The sequence below is a fragment of the Excalfactoria chinensis genome, chromosome 6 (assembly GCF_039878825.1).
Source record: "Excalfactoria chinensis isolate bCotChi1 chromosome 6, bCotChi1.hap2, whole genome shotgun sequence".
Lineage (NCBI taxonomy): Eukaryota > Metazoa > Chordata > Aves > Galliformes > Phasianidae > Excalfactoria > Excalfactoria chinensis.
The window spans coordinates 241,182-252,160 of record NC_092830.1 but is presented as its reverse complement, the minus strand read 5'-3'; the positions used below and the strand labels follow the sequence as shown (position 1 = coordinate 252,160).

At 45.5% G+C, this 10,979-nt stretch overlaps 1 protein-coding gene across 3 annotated transcripts in view; it reads left to right on the top strand.

Moving 5' to 3' along the window:
* Positions 1 to 741: 741 nt before the first annotated feature.
* RET (ret proto-oncogene) overlaps positions 742 to 10,979 on the top strand; it is a 78,441-nt gene continuing 68,203 nt past the window's right edge. The window contains exons 1-2 of one of the 3 annotated variants that reach the window (XM_072340138.1): positions 742 to 757; positions 5,850 to 6,088. In XM_072340138.1, coding sequence (XP_072196239.1) covers positions 6,043 to 6,088 — 46 coding nt within the window. In that variant the 5' untranslated portion in view covers positions 742 to 757; positions 5,850 to 6,042. Of the gene's footprint in view, positions 758 to 4,902; positions 4,998 to 5,495; positions 5,516 to 5,849; positions 6,089 to 10,979 lie in introns of those variants that run through there. The other 2 variants (XM_072340137.1, XM_072340139.1) reach the window with 2 other exon arrangements.

Sequence of the window (10,979 nt, the reverse complement as noted above, 5' to 3'; positions counted from 1 at the left end):
TGAATCTCTATGGGACTGGCCGTGACTTTCTCGTTTATTGGCCATAATCATTTTGATAACTTTCTAGTTCTTTCTAAGCTTGAACTATGATCAAATTCCATAGGGAAAGCATTAATCATGGCTTTCTTTAAGTGCGTTTTGGGGGGGAAGCTGATTGTTTGTTTGAAGGATAAACAGATTATACTAGTATGCTTGGCATCTTGTATAATTATAATATGTTGTATCTTCGTAGGCTGCAATTTTCCCTTGGAATGGTTGGTTTCAGTCGTTTAAACTTTTGTGGTAACTTAAGCAGCGCTCACTGTGACTCCATATGGTCCAATTCTTATTTTTTGTTTTAAAAACTGTTCAGGAAATGATGCACTGGAAAAGCTTGTATTTATGGAGAACAGAATCGTAGGAGAATAGAATTACAGAATCACTCGGGTTTGGAAAAGACCTTAAAGACCATCATCAGGCTATCAAAATGTTCCTTTTCAGCCTGAGCTCGCTCCCTTTGTGCAGTGTATGTCAGATAACATGCAGCTATGTATTCTTGCATTTACAGGACTCTGTACTCAATGCACAGGATGAACAAAGATCAGTATTATATTGGTCAAACGATGGAGGTTACATCTTTGGGTCAGATGCCAGAAAGTTACCAGTTCCACCACTGCTCCTGATACTGACTTTTGGGTCCTGAACTGAGACTTAAATTGCATATTGCTGACCAAATGAAATGTATACGGGCAGTCTTCATTCTCGCATTTCCTCATGGGTGAGCTCTTGATTTCATTTTTAACCTAATGTTATTTAAATGTAGAAACTGTGTGCACGTGCAATAGGAAAATACACTCTGTTAGATTGATAGGACACAGGGGCAAATGTGCCTCTATAAACCATGGTATGAATGAAGACATGGCCTGAGTGCTTTCTTTTATGGCCACAATACCATGTACTTAAAGACACACTTTAGTATGTATGCAGATCCTTGAATTAGCTTTGGATCATATTTCTTGATTTCTAATGATTACAATTTTGTAACGTATGGTTTAGAAAGTAAATCATATTATGTGGATCATTTAACCCAATGCAGGTTAACTTAGGGGTGAAGTCCCTTGTAAGTCCTGAATCTGATATTTTTATACTAATTCCTATAGTGATGAAATTAATTGTCATTCCATTGAATGTGATCTTCTCTTCATTAACTTTAGCGTGCCTTCATGCTTACATTCCTAACTGAATAATGGCCACGATTTTGTTGAGTGTTCCCCAGCACAATTTCAGGCTGAGTTGTAAAATGTGATCTGTGAGTCCGTGTTGAGCACAGTATCATCCTCTAACATTTTGATCTCTCTCCACTGCCTCACTAGGGTTGCATCTGCTAGGCAGTGAGATCAAACTTGACCTGGTCATTGCCTGGGCTGTGTTTCTTTATGAGTAAGCAGGCAACAGAAGTTTCACATTCCCAGGTAGCAGTGAATTCTAAGAAACAGGGATGAAAAAAACCCACTTTTTATCACTACAATTATAGCAGTTCATTATTGCTGTAAATGGACAGGGAGAAGAGTCAGGCTTGTTTTATGTTTTGTTAGCTGGTTTTAATTTATCAGCCGCCAGTTGCAATATATTTTTCTTAGTAGTTGCACTGTAACTTCTGGAAAAGCATCTACCCCCTACTATTTAAATGCTGATGTGTATGCTCTTGTGCGTGTTCATAATGTTTCCAGACAGATTCAAAATGTTTGTTTAAAAGCTAGAAAAATCTGGTCTTGGAAGTTCAGAAGAACTTTGTGGCTCCTACTGGTGTGTAGAGATTTATCATACCGATGTCTGTTGATACCTCGGGGAAATGAATGCCTCTTGAGTAATGCAGTGAATGTTGAGCCTCAGTGCCAAGGTGCTTGTGGGTTACGACTGTCAGGATGATGATGTTATAGTGTGGTTCCAAGCAAAAAGAGCTGTTGCAATTGAGATAATCGTGAGTAATCAGCCATGCTGCTCTTCCAGATAGTAGCTGGGGGGTATTCCTGGGGCAATAGAATGGCAGCTGTGGCACAGCCATGCTGGCTGTGCACACATCAGCCTTGCAGTGTTGTGGGCTCTCTTGTCACTGCTAGAGGATGACAGCCAGTTGTAATCTCTCTTCTATAATCCTGTTGGTCTGCAGTAGTAGGGAGCCTACAGACAGAAGGGGAGTCAACTCTTTCAAAGGGTAGATAACAGCAGGACAAGAGGAAATGGTTTTGAGTTGAGGGAGGGAAGTTTAGGTTGGGTGTCAGGGAGAAGTTGTCTACTATGATAGTGGTGAGGTGCTGGAACAGCTGCCCAGAGAAGCTGTTGCTGCCCTGTCCATCCCTGGAGGTGTTCAAGGCGAGGTTGGATGGGGCCCTGGGCAGCCTGGGCTGGTATTAGATATGGAGATTGGTGGCCCTGCATGAGGCAGAGGGGGGTTGGAGCTTGATGATCCTTGAGGTCCCTTCCAACCTGGGCCATTCTGTGGTTCAGGTTGGCAGCCCTGCCTGTGGTGGGGGGGTTGGAGCGTTGTTTAAACTTCTTGTGATCAGGACAGTTGGTGACTGTCTGCAGAAGAAAACTTTATTTCCTCTTGAAGGGAATATCTTCTTGGTTGTCTCTCCCATGTGTCATGATGGAGAATCTATCAGCTTGGGTTTGCTGCTTTCTGACCATTTCATAGCACTTCTGAGTGAGCACTGCAAGAAAACATTCTGCTCTTAGCTCCTTCAGTGTCCTCAGATAGACACAAATCAAGTAGGTGGCGTGGATTGCTGGGCAGTTTGAATGTCAGCTTTATGTACTAACTGGGGAAGAAAGGAGTAGACAGAGAGTGATAAGAAAATGAAGCCCACAGGTTGTGGCAAAACATGTAAAGAACTTGCATTAAATATGTCATACAGATAAATCTTTTGTGATTGTCAGGATCTCTCTCTGTACCATTAGATCTGCCTCAGGAGGAATATCTGTCTGGTGCCATCTTATATATGTTGCTTGACAATTTGGTCACATAGTAGAGCTGCTAACAGCAGCAGTTCCAACTCTGAGACTCTGCAACAGCTGACTTCAGATTGTGGAGAAAACAGTGTTTAAGTTTTGAAATGATCAAAAATGAGACGTCAGTCTCAGTGTTCTAGGAGGAGCTCCTTCTAAGGAAATATTTTGGTGTTCGTTTGGGACTGCATGGAAAGCATGAAAGGTGAAACCATCCTCAAATGTCCTTTCTTGGTGCTGAGCGTGACCCCAGACTTCTGATGAAACTAAGAACAGTTATCAATCAGCATTGGTTTCAGGAAGCATTATATATATCAAGACATCTCAGGGTGCCTTTATAGAAGGAAAAAAATACAATAATTTAATAGCTTGGTCTGCTGTGCCAAATGAATGACTCAAAGCAAAGCAGAAATAAATGACTATGAGCTATAGTTTCACAACTGCAGGAAAGTGTCAATTTATTTCCAGCGTATGGGAGTGATAGGAGATACCATTGCAGAGCTTGAGCTTGTCTGGAGAGTTAAGGACACCTAGCTTTCTATTCCCCATTTACTAACGCTGATTTTGATTCCAGTTTTCAGAAGGCCTTTAGGCAACAAAACAGGTGAAGGACACGAATGTGCATATTATGTCTATCTGAGCAGAAGCTCACTGCTGGAAGAGGTTGTTGCCATCGTCTTGTGCTCTACTAAACTCAAGGACAGGTGCTTCACAGTCTGTGCTGGGCCTCTTTATGGCTGTGGAAACAGGGCTGGCCAGAAAGTGTTTCATGGGTATTTGAATTTCGGGTGAAAAACTCCTCCATTGTTGTTGCATGGTTTCACAAGACCCTACAGTTGGATTCTTTGGTGTTATCAGGCCAAACAGCACTTCCTCAACGCACTGTCACTTTTCCTTGGTGAAAACTTGTGGTGTATTAAAGACCACAACAGTGACTACTTCATTGCTGCAGCGATGGCCATGTGCTGGCTGGGATGCTGAAGACAATGAATATCTACTCCCTTTCTCATCCAATGTATAAATCTCTTTAACTTAAAAGCCTGGAAATCAAATGAAGAAATGATTCCGGTGACCTTACTTCTGCTCCTTGTATGATGAACACGATGGCATCTCAAACCGGTTTTAATGCACTGGATCAGAGCCTGAAGTTGGCACAGGAGTACGGCTTTGGCTTCAGTTGCTGAGATGCCAGAAGAGATTGGAAGTCCTTGAAATTCTTCCAAGAAGTCACTTTGTCCTGGCTGGAAACTGGCATTTATCAGTGCAGATGATAGTGGTGTATTTTAGATGGCATCAATATTGATTTGTATACAGTGCGAGCTTTTAAATATGATTTAAGATAAAGCTCAACTAAACGTAAGGCATTTCTCCACGAAGCATCGATTTAATGTTAATGTTTCATATATTGCTTTCTTTGCGATAGCCCTCCCCTTGGCTTATGGAGACATACCAAAAATGCTTCTTGGGTCCCCTTATCAGGCAGCTGCGAAAGCCCCACAAACACTTCTGCATGTGACTGAGTGTGCAGAAGCTGCCTTCATGCTGTCCATCAGGCAGCTCCAAACGCAATGAATGTATGGCACTCCCTGCTACTCATCTCGAACTCGTTCTTCCCCTGCCGTGTGCCTGCACTTGAGTTATTCTTTCCCCATAGAGGAACACGGTGAAGCAACGTGAGAATAGCTTGCTTTCTTTTACCAGCTCTATAGGGCAGTTGCTTACATTTTGCCTGTTAAGAGTGTTGTGCATTTTAATTGAAGTCTGAATTAGGTTAGGAAGGATTTCCCGTTTGATTTGTAGTTAATCTGTGACAGTTCTTGCCGGGTGAAATGACAGGTTATGCTGAGTGTCATTGCCCACGTGCGTCTCATTGCTCGTTCCAGGGCGTTTCAAAGTGTGAAGGCTGGGAACGAGCAGAGCGGTAGCTGCCGCTCGGTGCCTCAATGCTGCCGTCCGCATCTCCCAGCAGCGCGGCCGTGGCGGGGGCGAAGAAAACATCTTCCCGGCAGGTTGGAGCACCCGGGGCGGAGAGATGATGCCTGGGGCCGGCTTTAGCCAAGGGGCTTTGCCAGCTGCTCCCGGCGGGGCCCTGCGTGGCGGCCGGGGTCCGTCTGCGCCCGTCCCGGGGCTGTGCCGTGTCCGGGCGCTCCGCCCGGCGCTGGCGAACAGCGGCTTTCCGACCGCGTTTCTCAGCAAGCCGACCTGTTGTTGAAGGGTGGTTTTGTTTTGCCTCGATTTTTCTTTCTTTCTTTCTTTTTTTTTTTTCTTTCTTTTTTTTTCTTCCCGTTTGCGGTTTAAAAGCGGCGTTTGGCCGCCAAGCGGGATGCTTGCATTCCGGGTTACTTTGGTTGCCTGCCAGGTGGAGCTCATCTCGCTCAGCATCCTCCTAACAGCAAGCAAAAATTGCCTCCTCTCCCCAGGATTAATTATTCAAGGCGTTTAATGTGTTTGTGGGGGTGGGGGGGGAGGCGGCCACTCGTATCCATCCTGCTGCCGCAGCGCCTGTCCCCGCTTTGTCTCGCACCTGGTGTGTTTGCGCGGCTCGCGGCTCTTCCTCCTTCGCAGCCGCCTCCTCCTCCCTCCGGGGGGCGGCCGGAGGAAGCGGGCCCGGCTCTCCGCCGCGGCGGCCCCGTCCCGCCCCGCACCTCGCTGCCGCCCGCGGGGATGCTCGGGGCGGGGTCCCCTCCGCGGGGGCTTCTCGGGCGGGCGGGGCGGGGGCGGCCCGACCGCCTCGCGGGCGCGGAGGAGGGGCCGGGGGCCGGCCCGAGCCGGGCGGTGCCGGTCCGGGCAGCGCGGGGGGCTCGGCGGCGGGCGTGGTGCGGAGCGGAGCGGCTTCGCCTCACTTTGGCTTCTCCTTGCAGAGCACCGGCGAGACGCCGAGGGGACCGGGAGCTTCTTCCCGCTTGCGTGGTCCGGTCCGGGAGGAGCGAGGGAAGGAGCCGGCTCGCGGCATCCCGACGCGGTCCGCATCCCGGCTCTGCGCGTCCCGCCTCGGGCATGGGTCGGCCCTGCTGAGAGTCCCGCTGCTGCCCGGAGCGCCGGTGGCCCAGGAAGATGCGCTCGGTGCGGGGGGCGGCCGGCCTCCTGCTGCTGTGCGGGGGTGAGTACCGGGCGGGATGCCCGAGCTCGGGAGCGGAGCGCGGCTGATGGAGCGGTGCCCCCGGCTGCTCGGGCCGGCTCCGGAAACCTTTCCCCAAATTGAAACGAGATAGGAATAATCCTACCGCTTTTTTTTTTTTTTTTTTCTTTGCTTTTTAAGACCGATAGCTAAGTTAGAACAGATGTGAGTTGCCTTGTTCTTTAAATTTATGATGTGAAGGAGAGGAATATTCAAGTATGTTCCTATGTAAGTTTTTCGGAGATGATTCCTTCTCTGATGTCCTTCTCCCGGAGCTTTACGCACCGTTAAATGAAATTGGGTTTGGATTGATAAGTGACGATGACCAGAAGATGAAAAGTTATTGGCTTGTAACTTAGACGATGCTCTCCACAGATGTGAACTTTCTAAAGCAAACAGAAAATGCATTATATCCCCGTTTCCTCCATATGGCGATGTTTGCCGATGCATTTCTGATGTTTACATACGTAAATCCAAGTTGTTGTTTGCTATAGAGAACGCAGAGCAGCCCTGCTCACTACAAACGTGGTTCTGAAAAGGGAAAGCGTGAAGGAGGCCAGCAGCTGGTCTAACAGTCAGGTGCAATGCAAATTCTGTACTTGGGATTCTCTCTAAAATGTGTAATGATGTGCTCCTTCCCGCTGTTGTTTCTCATTAATGACGGTAGTTCACAGCAGCTTAAACTGCTTTATGTGTGTCAAAGAGACTGCAAAGCCTCTATTTGGTATCTTTTTCTTTCACCCTGATGAAATACTTCGTTGCCCTTAGTCTTTTTCCACGTTATTTCATTATTCTTATGGCCTTCTGATCTTGGTAAATACTCCCTGGGATTCAAGCCTAGGTTGCCTGCAAATAAAATAGGTAGCAAATGCCAAGTCTAAATACTCATTAAAAATAAATAAGTAAACGGAGCGGATTGTATTCCCAGCCATTTCACTGTCAGGAAGAATCAGCCAGACTTGGATTGCTATTGGGATCATCTATCACACTGCTTTACTTTTCTTTTTGTGTTCATGGCAAATCCGTTTCCTTTAATGTTTGTGGCAGAATTAAGAGAAATCCAGTTTAACCTCAGATCTTCAGTCTGAGGGGTTTGGTTTCTCTAATTAGAATAGCACACACGTGTTTGCTTGGAAAAGATTGCTGGTGATTTCACTGTAAGCTGGACAGATGAATTTATTCCTGTTTCTGCTATGGTGCCTCAGAACCCTGTTTGTACTGAACGTAACAGATGCTTAGATCTCCCTTCTGAGCTGCTTTCTCCTGTGTCATCTTTTCTTTTGCTCCGTTTCTTCAATGTATCCCTTTAACTGGACTGCTGTTTGATTCTATGTTATTAAACTAGGGATGGGGAGGGGAGCTGTCGGTCTGTCTTCTGTGTACCCCAGGCAGATATCTGTTCTGTAAGTGTCAGAAGTAAGCAGATGGATATTGGTTCAGCCAGAAACCTGTTGTTGTTAAATATAACCACAAACAGTTAACTCTCGGATTTGTCCATACCTTTGAGGGGTTTTATAGGAGTTAATTTGAGTTGGATACGACTGCCAAGTTGGTTTTCTCAAAGTGCCATTTGCTCATGCTTGCTATTACAAATATTTGTTTACTCTCTCAGCTTTGACTGGTGGAGCTTCATACCTGATTTCCTCACTTGTTACTAAAAACAAAGGGGAAAAAAAAAAGGTTATATGCATTTAGGATCGCTCTTTAGCGTAGTGGCATTCATAATTATTTCAAGGAGTGAATTCCTAGCATGTTAGCAATACTGCCTGGGTGTCTGTCACTAGTGAACGACTGTTTGAAGATGAGATGTGTGACATTAGTTCTGATTATAGGAATAAAAGCTGAGTCCATAGCAGGGTGACTAAGGTGGGTTGTTCTGTCTTGGGAGCGTTAGCAAAATTCCCAGGTACAAGGAGTGCCTCTTTAGAAACAGAGCTTGTGTGTGATGCTGCAGTGCTCCAGCAGGGCGAGGAATGCATCAGTGGAACTTTAGTGGGCTCCATCCCGGGGGAAGTCCAGAGGGTCTGTGGTGGTATCTATCAGTGTCATGCTCTCTCTGGGCATTGTGAAGAAGTATGACTCTCAGCTGTACACGTGGGTGTCCAGCTGGTTGGCTTGCCTGAGCTGTGGAGGTTGGTGGCCCTACCTGTGGTGTGGGATTGGAGATTCGTGATCCTCGAGGTCCCTTCCAACCCGGGCCCTTCTGTGATTCTGTGAGTTGTTTTGGACTGCATTTAAACTGTATGATATAGTTAATTTATATAAATAACAAAGCTTCTGTTTTTTTATATGTTTTATTCCCACATTAAAAACAAAGAAGAGAGCAATAAAACCATAAAAGTAGTGGGTTGGACACATACGTGAGGATTCCCACCCAAAATGTGGTGATGCTCGTGCACTCAGTCCCCCTTGGTACATCTTTAGTTTATCTAAACTGTTGCATTTTGGAAAACCTAAAGCTGCAGTAGTCCTTAAAACATGCGCTCATAGATGACCCAAAGGTTTCTCAAGTGTGGATGAGATTGTATATGAGCAGGTGAGATGGATTAATCAATCTGGTTGGTTGAACGGATGGGATCTTCTGCAGACCAAAAAGTGCACAGGACCATTTGTTTGAAGGCAGAAAGGATGCAGCCTTGCTGCTCCTGCACCAGAAGCCATGTGGGAGTATCCTGCAGGCACTGATAATAAAGTGAGGCAGCCAAGAAATAAGGGAAGTAAAAGGCAGGTCTCTTCTCAAGTTAAGACTACTGTTGTTTCATCGTTATCAATTCAAAGAAATGCAGATTTGCATTATAGAACAAGCAAATGGATTTTTCAGAAGTGGCCTGTGGGAAAGACATAGAATTGTCTCATCTGGAAAGTACTTTTTGTTACTATAGGAAATACTTCCTAGGAGGTGCTCAGTTTTCAGTAAAAAAGGTTTGGAAGCATTGTGCCATGCGTGCTTTTTCACTTTGAAACGGAAACATGCTTCTACATGGGAATAACAGAGATGCTCCTTGAACAATAGTGCTCTTGAATATGGGCTATTGAAAAGTTTTATTGACTGTGATATGGAACCACTGATGAATGTATTTGTTCTGGTATTCATTTAAGCACAGTGTGGAATCAGCTCTTACAGTGCAGCTCCACGCTGCGAGGGTTACTGTTCATGTTTTATTTTGACTGGTTGCGATTTACTACAAGTCCTGGCTCCACTCACGTGTTCAGATCAAGGGCAGGCTTTAGAAGCCAACTGTGCAAATATTGACATTCTTCGCCCCTAACTCTTGATATTTTGTTCAATGTTTGTATTGCATGATAGAAAAGGGATGTTTTTCCTAGGAACAAAACACCAATGTGATCAACTCTGCGCCTCCCTTCGGACCAAAGCAGCACTCGTTACACCACGTGGTGGAGCACAGGCCACTGAGTTGAGGACCAGGCTGAAGACAGACATACGTTTGTTTGTATGGTTGTTATTTTGACCGTGGTCTGGTTGGACAATATGTGATATTCATTTTATTTTGTTCAGATAATAATCCTGCCTGTAGGGAAATATGGAAAGGAATCCATTTTGAGGGTTGGTTGGGGTAGTACAGTTAGGTTGTGCTTGGACTTGATGATCTTTAAGGAAACACATCCAGGGATGGTGACTCAACCACTTCCCTGAGGAGCCTATTCCAGTGTTTAACTACCCTTTCTGTTAAGATGTTTCTCCAGATATCCAACCTAGACCTTCCCTGGTGCAAGCTGGCCATTTCCTCTCATCCTGTCTCCTGTCACCAGTGAGAAGAGAAATAGTAACATGCAGGGTTTTGTCTGTGATGGGGTACGTGGGTTAAAATCACGCTAATAGGACTTTGTGTTGCTTTTATTTCCCTACTTCCCATTGCTGGTTTTGCTGTACCACCTGCCCCTCAAGCACCTGACTTTGCTTGTCTTCTCACTATGTGCTGTAGGGCAACATTCAACATCAGCTTGATCAGTTCTGCCAGTCCTTCTGTTTCAGTCTTGATCTTTTTCCTTCATTTGTGGGTTCTGTTACCACCATAAAGACAGCATAAAGGAAATTAATGTGAAGATTATAGCAGGCTAGAATTGTAATGCTAAAACCCACATTCATTAAGCTTTGATTAACAGAGCAGATTTCTTGTAGTATTACCATATGCAGTCAGCTTGTATGACAGCGCTACTTCAGTACCTGAATACTAGATGTACATTCAGTAGTATGCCAACGTTCTGCTTCCCATCTGTGTTGTATTACAGTCTGCTAATTCTTTTTTTTTCTTCCTTTTACTGAAGCAGCAGACAGGACTGGTGAGAAAACATGTATTTTGTTCACTGTCTGTTTCCTCCTCTCTCCCCTGCTCTGGGCCCTGGAAGCAGGGAGAGGATTTATTTGTTTGTTGTTGTACTTGCATTCCTGGCACCACTGCTTAGGCTGCTATGAAGGCGAGTACAGGTTCTGGTCCTTTCAGTACTGGAATGGAAGTACTGAATGGTTAGTAGCTCTCTCCCCTGTTACCTCACCTGTTGGCTTTGCCGTGTGATGCATGAAGCGTATTTAAAGGGTATATACTGACAGATGAAAGAAATCAATTCAAAGGAATTCATAGTTCCCATTCCTCCTGGGCTACTGTCTCCTTCATCGTGTGAACTGGGTAAGAGCAATGTGCTGTGGTTTGGGAACAATCCATTTCATGAGAGCTCAGTGTTTTGCAGTGAGCTCTTCCATGTGAAGTGTGGATGGAGTCTGTCTGCCGAGAAGAGCAGGTCTGCTCTGTTTGTGCATTGGCACCCTTAAGTCTTCTGGCAGAAATGGGTGTTGTTACCAGCTGATGATTGACTGGAATTGCCTTGTGTTTTTGAAATGTATCAAATTGCCCAA